The sequence below is a fragment of the Podarcis raffonei genome, chromosome 9, assembly GCF_027172205.1.
Source record: "Podarcis raffonei isolate rPodRaf1 chromosome 9, rPodRaf1.pri, whole genome shotgun sequence".
Taxonomy (NCBI): domain Eukaryota; kingdom Metazoa; phylum Chordata; class Lepidosauria; order Squamata; family Lacertidae; genus Podarcis; species Podarcis raffonei.
This window is the reverse complement of record NC_070610.1, coordinates 77,643,992-77,671,949: the sequence shown is the minus strand read 5'-3', so window position 1 is coordinate 77,671,949 and position 27,958 is coordinate 77,643,992. Positions and strand designations below refer to the sequence as shown.

Genomic DNA, 27,958 nt, shown 5'->3' with positions numbered 1-27,958 from the left:
TAGAACAATAGGATCCAAAAGGCAGCAGTCTGATTGGTCCTAGAACAATAGGATTCAGAATGCAGCAGTCTGATTGGTCCTAGAACAATGCAGCAGTATGATTGGTTGGCAGGAACTACCCAATCATGCTCCAGATAGAAGTGAATCCACAACCTGATTGGCTTACAGTAGAATTCCGGAATTAGCCAATCATGTGCAGCCCATTGTGTAAATAATGTATATAAAGCAGATACTTTGAGGGGACTTTCATTCATTCCTCCTCACCACTATGAGCTGAATAAAGAGCATGAAATCACTTCGCGACTCTGAGTATATTTCACTCTCTTTTGTTACAAAATGCAGCAGAGTAATTTAAAATGTTGCCTTAGTTTGTGAAAAATTATAGAAGAGAAAGAAACAAAAACAATGTAACAGTCTGAAAACTCTTCCCCAGCCGATCAGAGAGTCCCAAAAGAGGGGAAATAGACGTATGGAGCCAAGCTGGAGGGAGTATTTCTAACCCCACCCCCTATAGTTCATATAGCAAATAAAGGGGGGACAATTGTAATATTTCAAATTATAAATCCTGCTGCAGGAAGGTCCACTTGAAAAAACAACACATTTTTTCAAGAAAGTCATGCACTTTTAAATTGTGCCACAGTCGGGGTTGACCTCCTTATTTTCACCCTGCTGCCCTCCAAATCATCCAAATTAAATTACAGACACCCCTACGGCCATGAATGCCATGTAAGGAGCAGCACATGCTGCCAGTACTGGGCCCACACTGGTGTGGGCCCAGGTCTTGCCCCCTGCCAAGTTCTGAAGAAATCAAGAGCAGTTCAATGTGTTTGTTGTGGAATGTTGGCTCCTTATCAGAGTAAGGGCGCTGGAATTACCCAGTGATAAAGCCAAAGTTGTATTTGTGATTAGTCTGCTAGAAGGGGACACCAAATGCTGGGTTGTCCCAATTCTCACTGCCTGGCATGCATGGTTGTCCTTATGTGCCTTGTAAGGTAGCAACCATGGAGATCAGAAGGGGCAATGGGGCATCAAACACACAGAGAAAGGAAACAAATATTGGTATGCATTGCAAATAAATACATTAAACAGAAAACAGGCTATGACTGGATGCTTCCATTCTTTATTTTTGTAGCCATCTATGTTTGACTTTGCAGAATAATTTCTTTTCAAGGTGTTTTTGAGTGCTGATGCCAAAGAGTCATATAATCTAGATGGCAGAGTGTGGATTGTGCATTAAAACAGTGAGGTTTTGTTTGATCTCCTGGTTTTGTTTTTGTGTAGTGATCGTGAGATCCAGTTTCGTTCATCTTAAAGTGTCTTCTTAGAGCCAAGCATCACTAGGCACCTTCTTACAAATGTACCCTATGCGTTGCTCACAGTGTAATGCTATCCAGCAATCCTTATCGCAATCAAGGCCTATTGCAGCACAGTGGTTTCTGTTTTCGTTTTTAGGCTCATCTTTTTTCCAGTACCTGAAAAGAAAAGAGCAGCACTGATCAATCAAGATTGGATGTCTACTTCCTCACGCACTCCCTATGCCTTCTACCATTAAAAAGATGTCCAGCTCTTTCTCAACATCTACCCACAATTGGGATGGATTTTTCTCCCCAGATTTTAGAATTCTAACCATGTAAGGAAAACAACAACAACTGTGGGTCAAGACTGCCTCTTTTCTTTTCACATGAAGTGATTTCTCATAGGAAACTACAAAAAGTGAGGCTGTCACTTTGGAAGGCTCAGAGGTACACACAAGAACTGTCAGTCAGTTTAGTTTGGGCAGTATCCAATGCAGTACTTCTGCTATTGCCAGGATTTCCATTTCTGCAAAGGAACTGGCCCTCTCTCCTTTCCATATGCACCCACATCCTCCTCAGATCTGCTTTGGACTCTTGTGGGTGTTGACAGATCCTTACTCTCTCAAGTAGCTGAGTTAGCACAGTAGTGATTGTTCTGAGCATATTAAAACCTTCTTAGATTTGCATCCGTCTTCATCCACCTCATCTCACATCCATCACCCACCCCATGCATGAGGAGAGCAATGACACTATACAGAAACAAAAATGGCTATGTCCTCAAATGAATTACAAAATTAATTCTATAACCACAAAGCCATTATAGGGTTGATTGAAATGATATGATATTTCTCACATATATATCTTATCTAAATCTAACATGATGGTTCTAAGTTTACTTTAATCAATTACCCATAGTTGACAAAGGTATCACCCTAGCCTCACTCTTATTGTCACTTGCATTCTCCAGTGTCCATTGTGTACTGAATCAAGTCCCACTACACAGCACTAAAATTCTGTAATAAATGTATTCTATAACTCCCTCATTTTTAGCTCTCTGTGAATCTATTAAATTGATATTACTAGTAATGCTGTAGTAGGTGGTTGTTGTTTTTTACTCCCATAAGATGTTTGGGTGAGAGCATTTGGGTCAAAATTAAGGGAGAGAAGAATAACAGAGACCTCATTGTGGGAGTTTATATAGATCCCCAAGCCAAACGGAGGACATAGATGATGCCTTCCTGGAACAGATGGCCAAGCATGCAAAAGGAAGGGAGATAGTAGTAATGGGGGACTTCAATTACCCGGATATTTGTTGGATGTCAAACTCAGCCAAGAGCATAAGGTCAAACAGATTCCTCACTGGCCTTGCAGACAACTTCATTGTCCAGAAAGTGGGAGAAGCAACAAGAGGAACAGCCATTTTAGATCTGGTCCTAACCAATGTTGATGACCTGGTTAGTGGGGTAGAACTGGAAGGATCATTAGGCGCGAGTGATCATGCTCTTCTGAAGTTTACTATACAGTGGAAAGGAGCAGCCAAGCATACTAGGACTCAATTTCTTGACTTTAAGAAAGCCGACTTCATAAAACTTAGGGAAGTGCTGGGTGAGATCCCATGGAGAGTAATACTAAAAGGAAAGGAAGTTCATGATGGCTGGGAGTTTGTTAAGAGGGAGATAGTAAAAGCACAACGTCAGGCAATACCAATGAGACGGAAACATGGAAGGTACCTAAAGAAGCCAGGGTGGCTATCTAAAGAACTTTTAACTGAGTTAAGATTAAAAAAGAATGTGTACAAAAAATGGAAAAGGGGGGAAACCACCAAAGAGGAATTCAAACAAATAGCCAGCACGTGTAGACACAAAGTCAGAAAAGCTAAAGCACAGAATGAGCTCAGGCTTGCTAGAGAGGTTAAAAGCAACAAAAAAGGCTTTTATGGGTATGTTCGTAGCAAAAGGAAGAATAAAGAAACAGTGGGGTCACTCAGAGGAGAAGATGGTGAAATGCAAACAGGGGACACAGAAAGGGCTGAACTCCTCAATGCCTTCTTTGCCTCAGTCTTCTCCGATAAAGAAAACAATGCCCGACATGAAGAATTTGGAGCAAATGATTCAGCAGAGGAAACACAGCCCAGAATAACTAAGGAGATAGTACAAGAATACTTGGCTAGTTTAGATGTATTCAAGTCTCCAGGGCCAGAGAAAATGCATCCAAGAGTATTAAAAGAACTGGCAGATGTGATCTCAGAACCACTGGCAGTCATCTTTGAGAATTCCTGGAGAACAGGCGAAGTCCTGGCAGACTGGAGGAGGGCAAATGTTGTCCCTATTTTCAAAAAGGGGAAAAGAGAGGACCCAAATAATTACCGCCCAGTCAGTCTGACATCAATACCAGGCAAGATTCTGGAGCAGATCATTAAGCAAACAGTCTGTGAGCACCTAGAAAGGAATGCTGTGATCACCAATAGTCAGCATGGATTTCTGAAAAATAAGTCATGTCAGACTAACCTGATCTCGTTTTTTGACAGAATTACAACCCTGGTAGATGAAGGGAACGCAGTGGATGTAGCCTACCTTGATTTCAGCAAGGCATTTGACAAGGTGTCCCATGATATTCTTGTAAAGAAGCTGGTAAAATGCGGTCTTGACTATGCTATCACTCAATGGATTTGTAACTGGCTGACTGACCGAACCCAAAGGGTGCTCATCAATGGTTCCTCTTCATCCTGGAGAAGAGTGACTAGTGGGGTGCCACAGGGTTCTGTCTTGGGCCCGGTCTTATTCAACATCTTTATCAATGACTTGGATGATGGACTCAAGGGCATCCTGATCAAATTTGCAGATGACACCAAACTGGGAGGGGTGGCTAACACCCCAGAGGACAGGATCACACTTCAAAACAACCTTGACAGATTAGAGAACTGGGCCAAAACAAACAAGATGAACTTTAACAGGGAGAAATGTAAAGTATTGCACTTGGGCAAAAAAAATGAGAGGCACAAATACAAGATGGGTGACACCTGGCTTGAGAGCAGTACATGTGAAAAGGATCTAGGAGTCTTGGTTGACCACAAACTTGACATGAGCCAACAGTGTGACGCGGCAGCTAAAAAAGCCAATGCAATTCTGGGCTGCATCAATAGGAGTATAGCATCTAGATCAAGGGAAGTAATAGTGCCACTGTATTCTGCTCTGGTCAGACCTCACCTGGAGTACTGTGTTCAGTTCTGGGCACCACAGTTCAAGAAGGACACTGACAAACTGGAACGTGTCCAGAGGAGGGCAACCAAAATGGTCAAAGGCCTGGAAACGATGCCTTATGAGGAACGGCTAAGGGAGCTGGGCATGTTTAGCCTGGAGAAGAGGAGGTTAAGGGGTGATATGATAGCCATGTTCAAATATATAAAAGGATGTCACATAGAGAAGGGAGAAAGGTTGTTTTCTGCTGCTCCAGAGAAGCGGACACGGAGCAATGGATCCAAATTACAAGAAAGAAGATTCCACCTAAACATTAGGAAGAACTTCCTGACAGTAAGAGCTGTTCGACAGTGGAATTTGCTGCCAAGGAGTGTGGTGGAGTCTCCTTCTTTGGAGGTCTTTAAGCAGAGGCTTGACAACCATATGTCAGGAGTGCTCTGATGGTGTTTCCTGCTTGGCAGAGGGTTGGACTCGATGGCCCTTGTGGTCTATTCCAACTCTATGATTCTATGAGATTTGCCCTTTGATCAAGTCTAAGATCACAAACAGCAGTGGTTCCCAATTGGTGGTCCACGGACAACCCACCCAGGGGCTCCATCATGTCATTCACATAACAAAAACTGCTACAGAGATATCAAAATGTTGAAAGGTACGGTGTGGCTTTTGAAAACGAAGGGGTCTGCAGTACTTAGCTAACTGGGAACCGCTGGCATACAGGGTTTAATTTCCCAGCTAGTATTATACAACCCCACGGCCCGTTTGTAAAGTTTACTCAATACCTTTGCCAAAAAGGATTAGTGGTTGGTATTGGGTGCATCAATAGAGATGAATGTCAATGGATTTTATACCAGGAGACATTGCACAAATAGAAGGTGACCCTCTGTTAATCCGGACTACCTGTTCTACTACCAAACTGTGGATGAGCGAGATCTTCTCTGACCTTATCAATGCATCAACACAAGCTGAAAAGAGTTGTTAGATACTTAAAGGGAACCATGAACTATCTTAAACTGCCAGCTGACAGTGTTGCTCGGCTTTAGGTTCCTGCAAGTCCTTTTGAAGCTGAACTTGTTGTTGTTGTTGTTTAGTCGTTTAGTCGTGTCCAACTCTTCGTGACCCCATGGACCAGAGCACGCCAGGCACCTCTGTCCTCCACTACCTCCCACAGTTTGGTCAAATTCATGCTGGTAACCTCGAAAACACTATCCAACCATCTTGTCCTCTGTCGCCCCCTTCTCCTTGTGCCCTCCATCTTTCCCAGCATCAGTGTCTTCTCCAGGGAGTCTTCTCTTCTCATGAGGTGGCCAAAGTACTGGAGCCTCAGCTTCACAATCTGTCCTTCCAGTGAGCACTCAGGGCTGATTTCCTTAAGAATGGATGCGTTTGATCTTCTTGCAGTCCATGGGACTCTCCAGAGTCTCCTCCAGCACCAGAATTCAAAAGCATCAATTCTTCGGCGATCAGCCTTCTTTATGGTCCAGCTCTCACTTCCATATATCACTACTGGGAAAACCATGGCTTTAACTATACGGACCTTTGTTGGCAAGGTGACGTCTCTACTTCTCAAGATGCTGTCTAGGCCTGTCATTGCCCTTCTCCCAAGAAGCAGGCGTCTTTTAATTTCGTGGCTGCTGTCACCATCTGCAGTGATCATGGAGCCCAAGAAAGTAAAATCTCTCACTGCCTCCATTTCTTCCCCTTCTATTTGCCAGGAGGTGATAGGACCAGTGGCCATGATCTTCGTTTTTTTTATGTTGAGCTTCAGACCATATTTTGCGCTCTCCTCTTTCACCCACATTAAAAGGTTCTTTAATTCCTCCTCACTTTCTGCCATCAAGGTTGTGTCATCTGCATATCTGAGGTTATTGATATTTCTTCCAGCAATCTTAATTCCAGCTTGGGATTCATCCAGCCCAGCCTTTCGCATGATGCATTCTGCATAAAAATTAAATAAGCAGGGAGACAAAATACAGCCTTGTCGTACTCCTTTTCCAATTTTGAACCAATCAGTTGTTCCATATCCAGTTCTAACTGTAGCTTCTTGTCCCACATAGAGATTTCTCAGGAGACAGATGAGGTGATCAGGCACTCCCATTTCTTTAAGAACTTGCCATAGTTTGCTGTGGTCGACACAGTCAAAGGCTTTTGCATAGTCAATGAAGCAGAAGTAGATGTCTTTCTGGAACTCCTTAGCTTTCTCCATAATCCAGTGCATGTTTGCAATTTGGTCTCTGGTTCCTCTGCCTCTTCTAAATCCAGCTTGCACTTCTGGGAGTTCCCGATCCACATACTGCTTGAGCCTTCCTTGTAGAATTTTAAGCATAACCTTGCTAGCGTGTGAAATGAGTGCAATTGTGCAGTAGTTGGAGCATTCTTTGGCACTGCCCTTCTTTGGGATTGGGATGTAGACTGATCTTCTCCGATCTTCTGGCCACTGCTGAGTTTTCCAAATTTGCTGGCATATTGAGTGTAGCACCTTAACAGCATCATCTTTTAAAATTTTAAATAGTTCAGCTGGAATACCATCACTTCCACTGGCCTTGTTATTTGCAGTGCTTTCTAAGGCCCATTTGACTTCACTTTCCAGGATGTCTGGCTCAAGGTCAGCAACCACACTACCTGGGGTGTACCAGACATCCATATCTTTCTGGTATAATTCCTCTGTGTATTCTTGCCACCTCTTCTTGATGTCTTCTGCTTCTGTTAGGTCCTTACCACTTTTGTCCTTTATTATGGTAATCTTTGTACGAAATGTTCCTTTCATATCTCCAATTTTCTTGAACAGATCTCTGGTTCTTCCCATTCTGTTGTTTTCCTCTATTTGTTTGCATTGCTCGTTTAAGAAGGCCTTCTTGTCTCTCCTTGCTATTCTTTGGAAATCTGCATTCAATTTCCTGTATCTTTCACTATCTCCCTCGCATTTTGCTTGCCTTCTCTCCTCCGCTATTTGTAAGGCCTCGTTGGACAGCCACTTTGCTTTCTTGCATTTCCTTTTCATTGGGATGGTTTTCGTTGCTGCCTCCTGTACAATGTTACGAGCCTCCATCCATAGTTCTTCAGGCACTCTGTCCACCAAATCGAAATCCTTAAACCTGTTCGTCACTTCCACTGTGTATTCATAAGGGATTTGACTTAGATTGTATCTTACTGGCCCAGTGGTTTTTCCTACTTTCTTCAGTTTAAGCTTGAATTTTGCTATAAGAAGCTGATGATCTGAGCCACAGTCAGCTCCAGGTCTTGTTTTTGCTGACTGTATAGAGCTTCTCCATCTTTGGCTGCAGAGAATATAATCAATCTGATTTCGATGCTGCCCATCTGGTGATGTCCCTGTGTAGAGTCGTCTCTTGTGTTGTTGGAAAAGCGTGTTTGTGATGACCAGCTTGTTCTCTTGACAGAACTCTATTAGCCTTTGCCCTGCTTCGTTTTGATCTCCAAGGCCAAACTTGCCAGTTGTTCCTTTTATCTCTTGCCTCCCTACTTTAGCATTCCAATCCCCTATAATGAGAAGAAAATCCTTCTTTGGTGTCACTTTTATAAGGTGTTGTAAGTCTTCATAGAATTGGTCAATTTCAGTTTCTTCAGCACCAGTAGTTGGTGCATAAACTTGGATTACTGTGATGTTAAAAGGTTTGCCTTGGATTCGTATCGAGATCATTCTATCATTTTTGAGATTGCATCCCAGTACAGCTTTCACCACTCTTTTGTTGACTATGAGGGCCACTCCATTTCTTTTACGGGTTTCTTGCCCACAGTAGTAGATGTGATGGTCATCCGAACTGAATTCACCCATTCCCATCCATTTTAGTTCACTGATGCCCAGGATGTCAATATTTATTCTTGCCATCTCATTTTTGACCACCTCCAACTTACCCAGGTTCATGGTTCTTACATTCCAGGTTCCTATGCAATATTTTTCTTTACAGCATTGGACTTAGCACAAACCATTTAAAAGCATGCCTTCAGCCTCTTCCAAATCACCACATTCACTAGGTTAGAGAAGCAGGAAGAGGAGCCTTCCTGCCTCTGCAACCTAGTGAGAAGCAGCAGCCACTCATCTGGGCAATGATGTGGAGGAGTACATATGTAGGTCTTTGGTAGTAGAGAAAAGTGCATGGCAAAATATATCTGGAGAGGGAAAGGATCAATTACGTAAACAGAATCTGCAACTTCTTGGAATGCATGCCATTAACAAATGTTTCTGCAGAAACTTACGTGACTAAAGCCTCTATTCCTGCCAGCCATCTCCATTTCTTTGTTGCCGAGTCTTTAAAGACTCCAAACCAATAAAACTTGTTACGGTTTCGTACTTGCCTGTTTATAAAATACTAGGGTAGGGGTGTTGAGAAAGAACAAATAAAATATTTTAAGACAATGTCCCTTTCTCTGGGAGACTATAGCCCTTTACAGAAATTCAACAGGCATAAAACAAACACATTTTAAAAGGAGTAGGTATCACATTTGAAGATGCAATCCAAATTTTGGGGGGAAAGTGATCAAAACTATACATTGTATTCCCATCACCAATAATAATTTCGTATAGTGGTTGTGGTATTGTCCCCCTGATCAAAATTATGATGCTGATGGTGATGGTGATGATGATGATGATGATGAATGACGAAGATGATGGTGATGGAATCAAGGAAGCATCCCTAAGAGGAAATATTGTAGTGAAGGGTAACTTCACCTGCCCTCACCAATACTGGCTACATATGTCTTCCAGTCATGACACAGAGTCATAATTTCCAGATACTGTAAATGACTGTGCCAGAGAACAGTTGGTCTTGGAACCACCTAGCAGGACAGTGACCTGTGTGTCAAATACTCCAATTTCTGCATCCATGTTTGATTGTTGGTTCCAGAGACACTGGAATCAGTCTGGTTGTGGTATGCTTGATGGCATGATGATGAGATCTCACCTATGTCTGTGCCCTGCAGCACCCCAGTAGCCCCTCTGCCAGGGCTAAGGGGCTGGGAAAAGGATATACTTTGCAAGCTCCTCTAGAGTCATCTCCATGATACTCTCCTGCCAGAAGCTTAGCGTGGTGAGGGAAGCCATTTTTTTCTAAGCACTCAATACATCTCAAAGAGCAGAGGAAGAATTTACAGAGAATCCAAGAGATACATGCCTCTGAAGTATCTACACCTCCTCCTCCTCCTCCTTGAAGATCTCATTCCTGACTGCCATTTTCATTCTATTAGAGCTCCAAGAAACCTTACTGAGTCCCAGATGGTAGCAGCTCTCCCTGCCCCTCCCACCCCTTGGCTTGACTGATGGAGTTGCTGTCTTGGCTGCATACAGGTACATGTAACCTTCCTAAATGGATAGTGATGATAGGAGCCCTTTGGCTCTAGAAGATCCCCTGCCTTAACTATACTTAGCTTTGATGCTCACCTGTTCTTCCCTTGTTTCCACAGACATGAGCTGGGCACCTTCCCTCTCACATTTTTTTTTGGAATCTGCCCATGAGTCTTGGTCACGAGAAAGCAAATACATTGTCCTTTGATATATAATCCAACCATCATTAAAGTTTTCAATAAGGTGCTCTTCGAGTCAAGCCAGATATGCAGGAAGAACAGAAAAAGAAAACAAGATAGGGAATTTAAGGGGAACCACCTTGTATGCCTGTGCAGATTTCAATTATTTTTGTTAAGTTCATTTCTGTCGCCGCATGATAACATATATTCATCTAGGAAGCTCAGAAATCTTAAAACAAGAAAAACATTCACTCTTCAACCCATGTTGATGGTGCAGTAAATACCTGGGTGGGCATAGCTGGAACAGGGAGTGCAGTCAAGAACCTCACCTACTTGTTTCCACCTGGATACTCAGGGCAGCATCAGGGCAGACTTGAAGGTTGGGAAGGGGGAGTAGTTGTGGTTTATCAAAATTCTCTTTCTCTCTACAGGCTCTCTGTCCAGTTGCGGGGGGGGGGGGGGAAATCTAGAGTGTGTGTTCCTGGCATTGGGCAACTGGGACAGATGAGGGATTCTGCTGGTTTACCACCTGCTATGCTGCCAAGCAGTCTCCCTGCCTGAGCTGACAGGATGGATCCAGTGGGCTTCCAAATGGCTCTGGGGGATTTTCCAACTGCTCTGACAGGTGCTCCTGCTGAGCTTTGGCTGGCCAGTAGCAGTGCGCACCTGGCTGATCAACTGAATCAATTTTTTAGTCGCTTTGAGGTGGGAACTGGAACTACCGTCACTACAGCATTGGCTACCAGCACATCATCAGAAACTACTACTGATAGACAACCATTTTTATTACAGACCTCTGACGTACAACGTGCCTTTCGGAGCATTAACATTAGGAAGGCAGCTGGACCGGATGGAATCACGGGACGGGTTATTAGGGACTGCGCTGCAGAATTAGCTGGGGTATTTACGGACATTTTTAACCTATCCCTGTTGCAGGGTTCTGTCCCTACCTGCCTGAAGACATCGATTATAGTGCCAGTCCCCAAGCAGTCAGTGGTGGTATCTCTCAATGACTATAGACCAATAGCTTTAACATCTGTCGTTATGAAATGTTTTGAGAGATTGGTGCTAGATTATATTAAGGCTGGTCTTCCATCCACTCTAGACCCGTTCCAGTTTGCATACAGAAGAAACAGATCTACTGATGATGCTATTTCCATCGCTGTCCATACTGTACTGAGTCATCTAGAACGACAGGGAACCTACGCAAGGCTGTTGTTTGTGGACTACAGTTCTGCCTTCAATACAATTCTGCCAGACAGGTTATTTCTTAAAATGACCAACTTGGGTATACATCAGAAGATCTGTCTGTGGGTAAGGAATTTCCTGACTGATAGGCCGCAGACAGTGAGAATGGGACCTCACTATTCTTCTACTCTAGTGTTAAGCACAGGAGCCCCTCAGGGATGTGTGCTAAGTCCCTTTCTCTATTCCCTGTACACATTTGATTGCACCCCACTGTATAAGTCCAACACAATCATCAAATTTGCGGATGATACAACGGTGGTGGGGCTCATTAGTGAGAACAATGAGACTGCTTATAGGAAAGAAGTACAGGGGTTAATTCAATGGTGTAAAGAAAACAATCTTATGCTTAACACCAAAAAAACCAAAGAACTCATAATTGACTTTAGGAGAAAGAAAAGTGTATTTTTACCATTGCACATAAATGGCGAGGAGGTGGAGAGGGTTGGTAGTTTTAAATACCTGGGCATTTATATCTCTGAGGACCTCTCATGGACTGCAAATATTAATATGGTTGTGAGGAAGGTGCAGGGGAGGTTGTATTTCCTGAGAATGCTCAGGGGACTGAATCTATCTCAGCACCTACTTCTGTCTTATTATCACAGTACCATTGAGAGTGTCTTAACCTATAGTGTATTATCGTGGTATGGGAGCAGCTCTGAAACGGATAAAAAAGCTTTACAGAGAATAATTAAAATTGCCCAGAATGTTATTGGGCTCCAACTACCAACCCTGGATGAGATCTTCACGTCTCGCACTTTGAAGAAGTCACACAATATCCTGAGAGATCCCACCCATCCTGCTCACAACTTCTTTGAACTGTTGCCTTCGGGCAGAAGATATAGGACAATGAAAACACGAACCACACGCCTTCTGAATAGTTTCTATCCAAGAGCTCTGATTGCACTAAATAATGATCTTAGGGCCAGTTGCAAGAAATAGCAAGCAGGAAGTAGGAAGGAATGAGATAGGTTTTAGGTTATGTTATGCCTTTAAATAGGTTATGTTATATTCTGGATTATGTTATGCTTTATAGATTATGTCTGAATAGGATGAGAATGTTGGAGATACGTGCAAATGTGTATGTGAACCCGGTCTTTGGGTGGGTGTTTGATTTTCGTTGTTGTGTATACTGTGTATATATGGACAATGACAATAAATTTATCTTGATCTTGATCTTGATCTTGATTTCTGGAACATCCGAATAATAATAATAATAATAATAATAATAATAATAATAATAATAATAATAATAATAATAATATGCCCATCTCACTGGGTTGCCCCCAACCACTCTGGGTGAATTTCAAAAAAATAAAACACAATTGAACACCAACCATTTAAAACTTGCCTGAACAGGGCTGCCTTCAGATGTCTTCTGCGAGTAAGATAGTTCTTTTCCCCCCTTGAGATCTGGTGGCAGGGAGTGCCATAAGAAGAGCGCAACCACCCAGAAGACCCCCTGCCTTGGCTTGGGCCATTGACACAATTGGCCTTGAGTGCCCTTTCAGTTGCCCTCTTTTGATTGTCTTTGCAGAGGCGGGGCTCTCATGGGTGAAAATAATAAAGGACAGGTCTTTTAGCTGACCTGTTTTGATTGTCTCTATTATAGCAAAGAATGGCAAAGTCTTTTCTTTCCTCCCTATAGAACTAAATCAATTCAAAAGGTCAGGAGAGTTGAACTGAGTGTCTCTGTTTTCCTAGGGTGGCTGGATGCAAAGGACGGCAGCTCTCTGCTCTGGCTCTAAGAGTTTTCAGCTAGAGGAGGGGCTTTCAGCTGGGGCAGAATCAGGGCAGGTTCCCACTGTACTACAATTCTTCAGCATTGTAAGGTATCTTACCAATTTCTTTTTGCAGTTCATCATTTTTGTTGGCAAGATACCGCATTTCCTCTGATTTGTTTTGAGCCACAGCAAGTATTCCGAAGTCTAAAAGATTTGAAATAGTTCAAGGCAAAAGAGTATCTGAAATAACAGTCTGCAAATATTAAGAAACCATTTTCAAACATTTTTAAACACTCTAGCCTGAAACAAGAAGCAGAGCTCAAGGATCGGGTTCTTATGAATATGAGGACAGACTTGATTCTCTGTGGCTGAGATCACCAATGAAAAGCCTCAGAAGAATCCTGCAGCTGGATCAGACCAAAGACCCATGCAATCCACTATCCTATTCTCATATTATAAGTGGCTCATGAAGTATCTCTAATGTTCCTCTCCTATGTCCTCCTTTTCTGCTGGGAATCACAGGGTCACAAAGCAATTCCCACCTCGAGTTCCACAGTAAAGCCGTATATACAAAGAATACTTTGCAGTTTTCTATTATGCTTTGTGAGATCTAAGAAAATAGAGGCACCAAAATGCTTTTTCTGATGAATACTGGGTTGCATTCCACGTAATTCTAAGGAGGACATTATGTCAGTGCAGGAATTTCTCCTTGTGCAATGCAATCGTCCGCCCCTTTCCCTCCAATCTGTTCCTCACCCTGGAGAGCAGCTTTGGTGATGGCATGCAGGGAGAAGGGGGGGCAAAGTTCCCTTGTGCCAGTGCTAAAATCTTGCAGCAGCACAAACATTGTGAATTACAGTTTGATGGGAAAGGACAGCATTTCTAGTGGGGGGATGTGAGGATCACAACCATCTGCTTTTCTTCCTGCTAAGCAATGAAACAGTGATAAACTCTATTGGGTGATGAGTTTCATTGAATATATGTATTGCTTACACAATATGAATCCCAAAGTGAACTAAAGGAATTGAGGCCTGCTTAAATTAAACAGGGTCTAGCAAAAGTGAGGATGTGCATAAAAAAATGCTTACCATCCTTGTCTTCATGGATTGTATCAAGCCCAACAACAAAGGTCCGAATCATATCCATTGCCATTTGAAACTCCATCCTTTTTTTAAGTTCCCTTTGATCTAAGGAGGAGGTAGGCAGAAAAGAAATGATTAAATTGTCTGACTACCTGGGGGAGGGGATAATTGGTTTCAAACTGCTTTTAATATTGAATTTAAATTGCTGACTTGTAACGCAGATAAGAAATAAAATCAACAAAAACATGAATATGACATTTATTATTATTTTCTGCTCTCTGCCCTTGACAGCGGCTGCCCTGCTGATCTGAAGTCCTGTTTCAATTTGGCCTGTTACTTCTGTCATCAGATGGTTTGGCCTTCCTTTGAGAGCTTTAGCTTTTTGGTTGTCTAGATAGACCTGTCCTCTTTGTCCTACAGTCTTGCATTTGCCAGGCTGCCTCATGCTCTGCCACATGCTTTAAATATGCAAATTCTTGGATCATTTGATTCCCTCCACCTGAGATTTGCTTACTTTTGAGTGCCCTTTGAAAATGAATTAGGTGTGCAAATAGGTCAAGGGCTCATCTATCCAGTGCTATTTTTCTACAAAAAGAGGTGCTGGAACTCAGCATGAATGCCTCCCTTCTTCTCTTAAAATGGCAACAACACCCACCTGAGAGGGGCCAGAACAGAGTCCTGATGAATTCCAGCTGAAAAAGGCCCTGCATATATCTAGATATTTAGGTAGGCTCTGGACCCACCCACTTTGGCCATGGCCTTATCCTCTGCAGCCTGTTTTCCCCAAGCACTTTCCTTCAAGGGACTGGAGCCCTAGCAGAGGGCAGGCTGGCGAGGATCAGGAATGGGGGCTCTCCCCCAGCAAATGAGGATTAGTTGGGAAAGGAGCAGAGAATGGCAACTGGGAAAGGGAATTGCCCAGGGTGTCCCAGGGACTTGTGTTAGCCTGTGCTTCTGTTCCAAGTGCTGGAACTCACTTATTCAGGGAGAACAAAACAGTGCCATTGCTTTCAATGGGTGACAGCTGTAACTTCCTCCCTGATATCAAAGAGAGCAGGTAAATGGAGTAAATGGAAACTGGATCCTACCATCTCTTTTTGGAAATGCTATTGGCATTCAAGCAAAGCCCAGGACAGTAGTAGCAAAGTAGGCCAGTTATGTACTTACATAGCAGGAAAAGCAGCAGTGTCAACGCAGTAAAGAGGATCATCAGAAATACGACAATGTATTCACCCGTGGGAGATTTCACGAAGGTTACAAACTTCTGAAAACCAGATGCTTGAAGAAAGACAATTCTGCTTTAGCCATCAGTAGCCAACATATCATTGCCACCCCAGAAAAATGGATTTTCATACACTGTGGTAGCCATTAGCCAGAGACATTCAGTGGTTCAGGAGGTGGGTCCTTGGGATGCTAAGCAGATGGAGAAAGCAAGGCGAGATGCCTTGCTACTTGAGGAAACTTCTCTATCTCCCTGTTCCCTTTTCAAACGACACCAAATTAGATGAGGAATTTGGCGCCTCCGACATTTCTATGGCAACAACACCTAAAGAACACTATGTTGCTGACAATCTGGAGATATCCAGCACCAACTCTACATCTGGACCTTTGCCTAATGTTCCAAATACTTATCAGAATGATCAGCCTTCTCTACTGTACTCCTGGCGAGACAGGATGGACAGATCTTCCGAATTCGAATCTGGCTCTTTGTTGGCCAGTGATCCACATTTTATAACACATACCTCATTAATACTTCCACAGCCACAGATAGAACCAACAATCCTCCAATTAACCCAGGAGGGAGAGGGGGATTGACAGTTAATGAAACACCACGGGACTGTCCCCCCCGCTTGGGGTGCGGTTGGTTGGGTTTTATCTTCTAGGGATACTTACCCTATCAGACCTCCACCTCTTTCCCATACCATTTTGACCCAGGAGTCCTGGCCCAAGGATGACTTGTTATTGAGGGGATGTTACCCATCTATTGGGGAGGCTAGTATGGGATCTAGGATTTCCACAATTGAAGGGCTAGGGAGGAATGGCGGTGGGGCTAGATATCTCTATCGACGAAGGGTTTCAAGATGCAGTGATCCTCGAACCCCTTCCAATCTACGCCCCATCCCAAGGGATGAGGGTAGGGAGAGCAAGGATTACCCACCTCCGTCATTGGTGCTGTGCAATGCCAGGTCCATAGGCAACAAAACTGCCACCATGCGTGACTTTTTTGTCTCACAGGGGATTGACCTGGCTTGCGTGACGGAGACCTGGGTACGGGAAGTAGTCTCCCTACATGAGATAACACCCCCAGGTTTCTCTGTCCTCCATCAATCGCGGACTGTGGGTCGGGGGGGAGGAGTAGCGTTGTTATTCCGGGAGGATTGCTCTTTCAGAGCTCTGACATCACCGGCGATCTCCGGCATTGAATGTGTTGGTCTCGTGTGGGGCACCAAGGAGAGCTTGGCTGTCTGGCTGGTGTACCGACCACCCAGCACACCTGCAGCCACCCTGTCAGACCTGCTAGAGGTGGTGGTGGGCTGGGCCTTGGAGTTCCCAAACCTACTGGTTTTGGGAGACTTCAACGTCCATGCCGATGCCGCTCCCTCCTCACAGGCTCTGGACCTAGTGACTTCCATGGCAACACTAGGGCTCTCCCAGTTTGTTTTGGGCCCCACTCATCAAGCAGGCCACACACTGGATCTGATCTTTGGGGCTGGCATAGATGTGATCATGCTCCCCGCTATGGAAGTGCCATGGTCTGATCACTACGCTTTGAAAGCCAAGATTGACTTCCCGCTCCTCCCCGGCTCGGGTGGCGAACCTATTTGGGCTCGTCCGCGAAAACTGATGGATCCTGATAGATTCCGACAAGCCTTGCGGAACCCTGCTCCTCCTGGCGACTCATTAGATGACCTTGTTGAGGACTGGAATAACCGGCTCTTGGCAGCCATTGATGAGATCGCGCCTAAGCGCCCTCTGCGACCCCGCCGAAACCGGGCCCCTTGGTTTACTGAGGAGCTCTGGAAAATGAAGCGGGATCTCAGACAGCTAGAGCGAGTATGGCGACGGACTCGTGACGGAGCCTCAAGAACATCTTATAGGACGCTTATGAAAGCCTATGAGATGGCTATGAAAGCTGCTAAGAAATCTTACTTTGCAGCTTCCATTGCATCCGCTAGCTCTCGCCCGGCACAACTTTTTAGAATAATTAGGTCAATAACGTCCTTAGGAGGACAACCAAATTTAAGCACAAATTCAACCCACAGCTGTGAGGCATTCGCGAGCTTTTTTGCGGAGAAAGTCTTGTTGCTCCGCCGTTACCTCCCTGCCAATTTAGATACAGTGACTGAACTGGAGGCCCCTCGACTGACTTCAGGTCCAGTGTTGGACCATTTTGATCGGATACTCCCTACTGATGTGGATAGATTCCTCCAAGTTGGTAGGCCCACCACCTGCCTCCTTGATCCGTGCCCGTCTTGGCTGATTAGGGAGTGTCCAGATGTTGCGCGGACCCCCCTGGTTGAAATTATCAATTTGTCCCTTGACACGGGGACATTCCCAGGGGAACTGAAGGAAGCAGTGGTGTGTCCACTCTTATTTTTTTTTAAAAGATATTTATTAAAATTTTCAATTTTTATACAAACAAAAAACAAACAAAAAAATTAAAAAGACATATAGTTCGTAATACTTAATTTTCAATAACATATTTCTCTGACCTCCTCATACCTCCCCTTCTTGTAGTCCAATTCAAATTATTTGTTCAGCAAATCCTTATCTCAAAGCATTACAGCTTATAAAAACACCTTATTTTCTATCCAACATCTTAAGTTATTATAACCTTAAATTTTTACTTATAAAGAACCATTTTTTCGTATTCCTTTATACCATTACAGCTAGAAACCACTTAATTTCAATCCAGCATCATTCAACATTCCTTAGTTTTACAATATTTCTGTAAGTAGTCCTTAAATTTTTTCCAATCTTCTTCTGCCGACTCTTCTCCCTGGTCACGGATTCTGCCAGTCATTTCTGCCAATCCCATACAGTCAATCAGCTTCATCTGCCATTCTTCCAGAGTGGGTAAATCTTGCGTCTTCCAATACTTTGCGATGAGTATTCTTGCTGCTGTCGTGGCATACATAAAAAACGTTCTATCCTTCTTTGACACCATTGGCCGACCATGCCCAGGAGAAAGGCCTCTGGTTTCTTAAAGAAGGTATATTTAAATACCTTTTTCAACTCATTATATATCATTTCCCAAAAAGCCTTAATCCTAGGGCACGTCCACCAAAGGTGAAAGAATGTACCTTCATTTTCTTTACATTTCCAACATTTATTATCGGGCAAATGATAGATTTTTGCAAGCTTGACTGGGGTCATATACCACCTATACATCATTTTCATAATATTCTCTCTTAAGGCATTGCATGCCATAAATTTAATCCCAGTGGTCCATAACTGTTCCCAGTCAGCAAACATAATATTATGTCCAACGTCTTGTGCCCATTTAATCATTACAGATGTAACCGTCTCATCCTGAGTATTCCATTTCAACAGCAAATTATACATTTTTGACAAAGTTTTAGTTTTGGGTTCTAACAATTCTGTTTCCAATTTAGATTTTTCCACCTGGAAACCAACTTTCTTATCCAAATTGTAAGCCTCCATTATCTGATAATAATGAAGCCAGTCTCGCACTTTATCTTTTAATTTCTCAAAACTCTGCAATTTCAGTCTGTCCCCTTCTTGCTCCAAAATTTCCCAATATTTTGGTCATTTGGCCTCCATGTTAAGTTTTTTCTGAGCCTTAGCCTCCATTGGTGACAACCACCTTGGGGTTTTATTTTCCAATAGATCCTTATATCTAATCCAAACATTAAACAATGCTTTCCTGACAATATGGTTTTTAAATGCTTTATGTGCTTTAACCTTGTCGTACCACAAATATGCATGCCACCCAAAAACGTTGTTAAAACCTTCTAAATCCAAAATGTCTGTATTCTCAAGAAGCAGCCAGTCTTTCAACCAGCAGAATGCTGCTGATTCATAATAGAGTTTGAAGTCTGGCAGGGCAAATCCACCCCTTTCCTTTACATCAGTTAATATCTTAAATTTTATTCTAGGCTTCTTCCCCTGCCAGACAAATTTAGAAATGTCTTTCTGCGGTGTGTCCACTCTTAAAGAAAACTTCATTAGATCCCTTAGACCTATCCAATTACCGCCCAGTTTCAAATCTTCCATACCTGGGTAAGGTAATTGAGAGAGCGGTTGCTGAACAGCTTGGTAGGTTTCTGGAGGAAACATCGGCATTAGATCCATTTCAGTCTGGTTTCCGTCCTGGTTTTGGGACGGAGACGGCTCTGGTTGCCCTAACAGATGATATCCGTAGACAACTGGATCGAGGCGGGTCAGGACTGCTGATCCTTTTAGATTTGTCAGCAGCCTTTGACATGGTCGATCATGATCTTCTGGACCACCGCCTCGCAGACGTGGGGATACTGCCAGGGAGATAAAGTCCATCTGAGCCCCCAAGCTCGGTGCCGGACGATCCATCGACCTCCCGTAGTCACGCAGTACCAGCAATTTAGCGACACTAAGCCTCAGGCTTAGTGCACACTCTAACAGCAGAATTCACACAGCAAAAGTTGCACAGCATGAGAGCGGAACAGCATATTTACAGTTTATTCAGCGTGGGTCAGAACATGAGAAGACATGACCGTCTGCTCCGACTGCTCAGGCAAAACAGCAGAAAACGAAAGGAACAGACAACAGAAACATCCTGTGAGACAGGAAACGCGCAGGCTGTTATACAAACATCCTGCTCCCTTTTAAGGTGGAACGGAAATATCCTAACATCCTCCCCCTTTCCGTGTAACCTGTAGTACCTGTGGTTCAACCCAATTGCAACCTTTGTACGCAAACCTTAAGTTGTTCTCTGTTAACAACCTTAGACAACAGATCAGCAGGAATTTCATTTCCTGGCATGTAGGACACCTGAATGAGTCCTTTCTGAATACACTCTCTTGCACGATGTAGCTTAATCTGCAAGTACTTGGTCCTTTGCTTGCAACTCTCCGAGTTCAGCAAAGCCAAACAAGATCTATTGTCTTGATACACTTGTATAGGACATTTCACAGAAACCCCAATGTCCTTAAACAGTTGCATCAACCATTCACAATCCATGAGTGAAAATGACAGAGCATTGAGTTCTGCTTCACAGGAACTTAGGCTCACTGTTGTCTGCTTTTTGCACAACCAGTCAAACAGGCAGTGGTTGTACATGTAGCATACTCCAGAAGTGCTTGTACCATCTGTGGTGTCACTTCCAAAACTTGCATCTGCAAAGATTTCAAGACCTCCAGTCTTCTGACTGGTGAACCTCAGCCTGTAGTGCATAGTCCCTTTCAAATACCGGGCTATGCGCTTCAGAGCTTTCCAATCCTGAACAGTAGGATTGTTAGCATGTCTGCTCAGCAGGTTAGTGCTTACAGCAATGTCAGGTCTCGAACATCTAGCAATGAAATTCAACTTGCCTAGAATGCATCTGTACAGCGTTGTGTCAGAAAACGCTTCAGCAGTACTATCTACCTGGTAACCTGTCACCATCGGTGTGTCTGCTGGGTTTGCATCAACCAAATTCAACCTGGTTAATACATCAGTAATTTTCTGTGTTTGGTGTACCAGAAAATTACCTGCTTGGTCCCTCTCCACCTGCAGAGAAAGATAGTTAGATACCTCACCAAGATCCTTCATGTCAAAGTGCTCCTTCAGCTGAGCTAGGGTGCTTTGGTAAAAAGCCTGATTCTTCCAAAACATCAGAAGATCATCAACAAAACATAAACAATACAGTTTGTTTTGCCCCTCCTCCTTGACAAACACACATGGATCAGCTTTGCCCTGGTGAAAACCTAGAGAGAGCAATGTCTCAGTGAGTTTTGTGTTCCAACACCTGGCACTCTGCTTGAGACCATATAAGGATTTCCGCAGTTTACAGACCATTCCCTTCTGTATCTGCATTCCATCAGGTGGAAGCATGTACAGCTGCTCGTTCAAAATCCCGTACAAAAAAGCTGTATTAATGTCATGATGGGAAACATGCAGTTTCTCCTCCGCAGCGATCTTGAGCATCAGCCGAATGCTCTCATATTTGACCGTGGGTGAGTAGGTCTCGTGGTAATCCTGCCCTGGTACCTGTGAAAAACCTCTGGCAACCAATCTGGCTTTGTGTCTGACAACCTTGCCATTCTGGTCTGTCTTGGCCTTGAAGACCCATTTGCTGCCAACCAGTCTCATCCCTGGGACTACCGGTACCAGTTCCCAAGTTTGGTTCCTGTTCAAGGAATCAACTTCAGCCTTCATGGCATTAAGCCAAGGCTCAGCATCTTTAGAGGTTAACTCCTGAACCTCTTTGAAGCTTGAAGGTTCCCACACCTTCTCTGAGCTACTAAGAACAGCAGTTGCCGTCTTAGCAAACTCATCAGCAAATCTCTTCGGAGGTTTGCCTTTGGTCGCCCTTTCAGACCTGCGAACCAGACGCAAGTCTTCTGGACTCATCTCCTCCTTCTTAGGAGAAAAGTGACCAATGGTGAACAGTGGTTCTTCCAGTTCATTGTCAGACTCATCAGACGTTCTGACTGAGGCCTTTGCGCTTTTGTAGTCTGCTGTGTCATCACTGTCACTGACACCAGCAGCAGCGCCGCCCACTGAACTGGAATCCGAACTCTGATCATCATCATCATCATCATCATCATCATCATCATCCTCAGTTTCCTCAGCTTTCTCAGCATGATCTGCTTTCTTCACATCACCTTCATCCTCCTCTGGGTAACTCTGGAAAATTCCCACATTTTCCCCCCACTTAGGATTGTACTCAACACTCCTTGTGAACTTTATGGATTTAGAGTTAGTCATCCATACCCTGTATGCACCTTTTTCGTACCCCATGAACAAACCATGTGCCCCACGCTTCCCAAGCTTGTTGCTCTGTGGGGTGTGTACCCACATGTCAGAACCAAAGATTCTCAAGTGCTTGGTGTTAGGTTTCTTACCAAACATTTTCTCATAGGGAGTGCAGCCAATAGGTGATGACAGTCTGCGATTAAAAGTGTAAACAAAATTCGCCAAAGCCTCCCCCCAAAACCTCTCAGGGAGGTTGGCATCATGCAACAAGGTTTTTATTCCTTGCAGCAACGTTTGATTTGCTCTCTCCGCAAGCCCATTCATCCATGGCGATCTAGGCGTTGACAAGTCATGCTGGATTCCCTTCTCAGTCAGGAAAGCTTCAAACTGCTGAGAAGTGAACTCCCCGCCTCGATCAGTAAACAGACAGCCGATATGTTTACCGTGAGCATTCTCCAACCAAGCACAGAATGCCTTGAACCTAGGAAATGCTTGCGATTTCTGCTCGAGCATAAACACATGAATGTACCTGGAAAAAGAATCAATTAGAACCATGAAGTACCTTGCTCCTCCCAAAGAGGGCGCTAGAGGACCCACCAGGTCTGCGTGAACTAGCTGGTAGGGTTTGGAAGCCTGCCTGCTAGACTCCTTGCCTTTTGGAGCAACCTTCACCTTGTTCTCTGCACAAGATACACATTTCATGTGAAATTTACAGGGTTTGATGTCCAAACCTTCAACCAACCCAGGCATCTTGGCTAGCGCTTGCCAAGATAAGTGACAAAATCTTCTATGTGCATCATGAATACATCCTGCATGAAGAACCTTGTTAGTTTGTGCAACACAACAAGTATCAGCATTAGATATAACAGCATTGTCATCATAAGTTAGACAGAACAAACCATCCATCAACTTTGCATGACACATGTCCTCTTTGCCTTTTCTGATGACACAGACAGTCCTCTTGAAGGAAACCTCAAAACCACGCCCAGTCAGCTGTGGGACACTAATCAAATTGTCCGCAGCTCCTGGAACAAAAAGTACATTTCTGATGGTAGTGTGCAGACTTGCAAGTTTCACAGTCCCAACTCCTGCAATTTGCAAAGTCCTTCCATCAGCCAGGTGGATCTCTCCATCTTGAGGTGTGAAGGAGATAAACAGATGGCGGTCCTTCGCGAGATGGCGACTGGCCCCAGAGTCAATAACAAACCTGGCCTTTGCCTTCGAAGCAGATTTGCTGGCAAACAAAACCTTGTTTTCCACCAGCGTGGGCTTTTGCAGCTTGCCCCCCTGCTCCTGGCCATCAGACGTGCCTTTAGCCTTTGGTGGAGCTGTGCCAGCAAACATAGCCTTGTTTTCCACTGGCGTGGGCTTTTGCAACTTGCCCCCCCCCCCGCTCCTGGCCATCTGCAGGCTTTATCCTTTGTTTACATCTGGCCTTCCGGCCTCTGCAAAGGCTTTGACCTTGGTTCTCACGAGAAACAGAGCTCTCAGCAGCCGACTCTTTGGCTCCCTCTGGAGGCTGGAATGCTGCCTGGGATGATGTGGCAGTCTGCTCCCCCTGCAGCTTGCAACCGGTGCCCTCAGCATCCCTGCATTCACTAGCATTCTGGGAAACAGCCAGGACCTCCGATGCATTCAAACCCTGGGCTGGGGTGATTGGCAGGTGGGCCTTTTTCAAAGCATCCCACATGTCACGTGCCGTGAGATTTCCAGCAAGCGTCTTTATTTCCTCCAGAGAGACGGATAAGACTATTATATCAATGGCCTTCAAATTCTGGCCCTGCCATTTCTCTGTCCGAGGAACTGGAGTGGCTTCAGATACAGTATGCCAGACTCCAAACTGACGCAGCAAACTCTCACACCATTCTACCCAGGTCTGATAATTGTGCCGATTTAACTTTGGGCACTCAGTGGCCTCCGAAACTTGGAAAATCTCCATTCCAGCTTTTTACGTGAGCCGTTATGCCTTCAAAAATGGCTTATCTCGGCAGCCCATAAATCACGATGCCTCTGGCTTGGCTCCCAGGCCAATTAGTCTTTGCCGGACATCAAAGACGTATTCCGCGGCAAACAGAAAAGCCTCTGCTTTCGCTTTTCCAACATACCTTTCAGCAGTCTGTCGCTGTCTTACTCTCCTGCAAGTGCCGTGAATCTGGGCCCGAAACCTGTTGTTGGGATACTGCCAGGGAGATAAAGTCCATCTGAGCCCCCAAGCTCGGTGCCGGACGATCCATCGACCTCCCGTAGTCACGCAGTACCAGCAATTTAGCGACACTAAGCCTCAGGCTTAGTGCACACTCTAACAGCAGAATTCACACAGCAAAAGTTGCACAGCATGAGAGCAGAACAGCATATTTACAGTTTATTCAGCGTGGGTCAGAACATGAGAAGACATGACCGTCTGCTCCGACTGCTCAGGCAAAACAGCAGAAAACGAAAGGAACAGACAACAGAAACATCCTGTGAGACAGGAAACGCGCAGGCTGTTATACAAACATCCTGCTCCCTTTTAAGGTGGAACGGAAATATCTAACATACAGGGCATAGCCCATAACTGGTTGTGCTCTTTTATCTCTGGTCGGGGACAGAGGGTGGCACTAGGGAGGGAAATGTCGTCGCGCCACTCCTTGGTGTGTGGAGTGCCGCAGGGCGCAATTCTCTCCCTGATGCTTTTTAACATCTTTATGCGCCTCCTTGCCCAGATTATCCGGAGCTTTGGGCTGGGCTGTCACCAATATGCTGATGACACTCAGCTCTATCTGCTGATGGATGGCCACACCGACTCGGCCCCGAACACACTGACCAGATGCATGGAAGCTGTGGCTGGATGGTTTCGTGGGAGCTGATTGAAACTAAATCCTTCGAAGACAGAGGTCCTATGGCTAGGTCAGGATGGCATGGGGATGAGGGACCAACTCCCTTCTCTTGCAGGGGCCCAATTAGTGCCATTGCCTTCCGTTAAGAGTTTGGGTGTAATCCTTGACGCCTCCCTTTCCATGGAGGCGCAAGTTACAGCAACAGCCAAGGGGACATTTTTCCACCTTCGCCGCATCAAGCAGTTGGTCCCTTACCTCTCCCGCCCCGACCTGGCCACAGTGATCCATGCGACGGTCATCTCCAGGCTTGACTACTGTAATTCGCTCTACGCGGGGCTGCCCTTGAAGCTGTCCCAGAAACTCCAGCGGGTACAGAATGCTGCAGCGAGGCTCCTCACGGGGTCTTTGCCATGGGAGCATATTCACCCAGTGCTTTTCAAGCTGCACTGGCTCCCGGTGGAGTACAGGGTCAGATTTAAGGTGCTGCTTTTGACCTTTAAAGCCCTTCACGGCCTAGGACCCTCGTACCTATGGGACCGCCTCTCCTGGTATGCCCCACGGAGAGCCTCAAGGTCCATAAATAACAACACCCTAGTGGTCCCAGGCCCTAAGGAAGTTAGATTGGCTTCAACCAGAGCCAGGGCCTTTTCAACTCTGGCTCCGGCCTGGTGGAACGCTCTGCCTCATGAGACCAGGGCCCTGCAGGATCTGATTTCTTTCTGCAGGGCCTGTAAGACAGAGTTGTTCCGCCTGGCCTTTGGCTTGGAGCCAGTTTGATTCCCTCCCTCCCTCTCTTTCTTTTTTCTTTTCCTTCTCCTCCTGCAATGAGGCTGAGACCCTATCTGCCTGCAGACTGTCTCACCAGAGTGGTGCATGCTCTGGTTATCTCCTGCTTGGACTACTGCAATGCACTCCACGTGGGGCTACCTTTGAAGGTGACTCGGAAACTACAACTAATCCAGAATGCAGCAGCTAGACTGGTGACTGGGGGCGGCCTCCGAGACCATATAACACCGGTCTTGAAAGACCTACATTGGCTCCCAGTACGTTTCCGAGCACAATTCAAAGTGTTGGTGCTGACCTTTAAAGCCCTAAATGGCCTCGGTCCAGTATACCTGAAGGAGCGTCTCCACCCCCATCATTCTGCCCGGACGCTGAGGTCCAGCGCCGAGGGCCTTCTGGCGGTTCCCTCATTGCGAGAAGCAAAGCTACAGGGAACCAGGCAGAGGGCCTTCTCGGTAGTGGCGCCCGCCCTGTGGAACGCCCTTCCAGCAGATGTCAAAGCGATAAACAACTACCTGACATTCAGAAGACATCTTAAGGCAGCCCTGTTCAGGGAAGTTTTTAACGTGTGATATTTTACTGTATTTTTGGTTTCTATGGAAGCCGCCCAGAGTGGCTGGGGAGGCCCAGCCAGATGGGCGGGGTATAAATAATAAATTATTATTATTATTATTATTATTATTATTATTATTCAGAACCTGAACTTTTCCTTCAGGCTCTTTTTGAGAAGGTGCTTTGCCGGAGCCCCATTGTTCGATCCTCACGGCAATCAGGCTGCTCAGAGCGAGCAGTCTCTGTCATCCTCCATTATCCATATCCAGCAGGATGTTCTGGAGGAAACTTTTCTGATAACTAGCAAATAAAAATGCTAGTAGAATTAAAGTAAATTCAGCAGTATATAATTAAGTTGGGAGAAAGTAGGAAATAAATTATATGGAGTAAGCTATACTTAAATGGAGTAACTTATATGGAGTGATTAGAATATGCAGTAGTAGGAGGTTAATAATTAGAAGGAACCCTGGAAGGGGGGAAAGGAAGTTGAAGAATAAATGTATTTGGGTGTTTTCTTTTTGTAAATGTGGAAATTTGTATAAGTGTGGCATAGGGCAGGGAGGAGGAGGCAGAGCAAAGAAGGCGATTTTTGCCCTCGCTCGTCCCAGCCCCTTCCCGGCTGCCAGGATACCAGGCAGAGGCTGGGAGGAATGAAGGCAAAGATCGTTCTCACTACTCCCAGGCCCCTCTCGACTCCTGGATTGCCAGGTGGAGTTTGGGAGGAGAGAAGGTGAAGATCTCCTCGCTTGTCCCAGCCTCCTCTTGACTCTTGGTCTTCTGGGCAGGGGTGGGGCACACAAAGGGTGCCCATCGATGGTTGGGGATGTGAGCCCCTCAATATTGCAGCTTGTTTGGACCTCTGCCTCAACATGTTTACATGGCTGAAGCCCCTTGAACCTCCTATACCCAATGCCCCTGGACAAGATACTCCCTCTGTACATATAATTCTGTTAGGTTTCAGTTATGCCACTGTGCAGTTCTTGGAGTCACAAGACTCTGTTGACATTCCAGACTGTTGGAAGTCTCACGGGAGACGGATGTTGATGTTACTGGTTTCCTGTTTCTTTGACCTTTCCTTTTTTTCTGTCTCTCACGGAGAGCAGACACATATTCTTTTCTGTCTTGCGTAGTTAGAAATAAAGTAGCAATGTAGCATATATTTCTGGCTGCTTCTGCTGCTGTCTGGGTACTCTGTGCAATGGAGTGCATGCCTGAAGTCTCATTCAAAGGCTTAGGTCGTTAATCACCATCAGAGGAGAGCCTGGATGGGTTCCGAAGATACGTTGGAGGAGCAACCATCACAGCTGGGTCGTATGGGGCTCCAACAAATTCCACATACAGAAGCTTTACTGGGCTGGCCATGGGCTCTGTTTTGATGCTGCTGATGGGGCAGCAGGCTAACTGAGGAGGTGCAGTGCAGCTTGTGTGGTCTTCATATCTCTACCCACCCCAGCACCTGTTACCTGAGTCAACTGCCTCATTCTGCCTAATGGTAGAGCCATTCTGGACTGCACACAGTAAAGGATCACCACAGCCAGCAGCCAAGAGTGGGCTGAATCCTGGGGTTTCTATGGCACAACATGTCTGGTTCCACTTTCTACCTGTCTCCCCATCAACTTCCCTTTCCCGTGCATTCCGCTGCTTTAAGAGACACCTCATCCCATATGACTGTGCTGTATACAGACCTCCAGTTCCTGGTTGTTCTGCTCCTCCTGGAGCTGCAGCCTTTGCAGGTGCTGCAGGCTTTGCCGGCTTTGCGGGCGCTGGCTTCCCCATCCTCTCAGTCTTGTCTGTGAAACAACAACAAAGAATCAGACAACAACAAATGGAGATTAAGACTATGAGCACGTTAGGTATAGAGCAGTGACAGTCAGTCAGGTCGGGACTGCTGAT

The 27,958-nt window shown here is 45.1% G+C and overlaps 2 protein-coding genes across 3 annotated transcripts in view; both read right to left on the bottom strand.

Annotated features, from left to right (window-relative positions):
* The window catches only part of LOC128420553 (CD209 antigen-like), a 128,316-nt gene that overhangs the window by 96,960 nt on the left and 3,398 nt on the right, over nucleotides 1–27,958 (bottom strand). The window lies entirely within an intron of this gene.
* On the bottom strand, nucleotides 1,322–27,841 carry LOC128420633 (uncharacterized). The gene is made up of 5 exons (XM_053402312.1): nucleotides 27,529–27,841; nucleotides 14,025–14,123; nucleotides 13,054–13,140; nucleotides 6,769–8,422; nucleotides 1,322–1,472 (listed from the first exon to the last, which is right to left on the bottom strand). The coding sequence occupies exons 1-5, from the start codon at nucleotides 27,839–27,841 to the stop codon at nucleotides 1,322–1,324; spliced, it is 2,304 nt and encodes a 767-aa protein (XP_053258287.1).

Bases quoted from the DNA above. Each gene is read 5' to 3' on its own strand.
- LOC128420633 (XM_053402312.1), bottom strand. From the start codon at position 27,841: ATGGGGAAGCCAGCGCCCGCAAAGCCGGCAAAGCCTGCAGCACCTGCA. The intron at 13,141-14,024 runs GTAAGCATTTTT...CAAATCTTTTAG, and splicing joins AATCCATGAAGACAAGGATG to ACTTCGGAATACTTGCTGTG. The intron at 8,423-13,053 runs GTAAGATACCTT...GTTTGTGCTAAG, and splicing joins TGAACTGCAAAAAGAAATTG to TCCAATGCTGTAAAGAAAAA.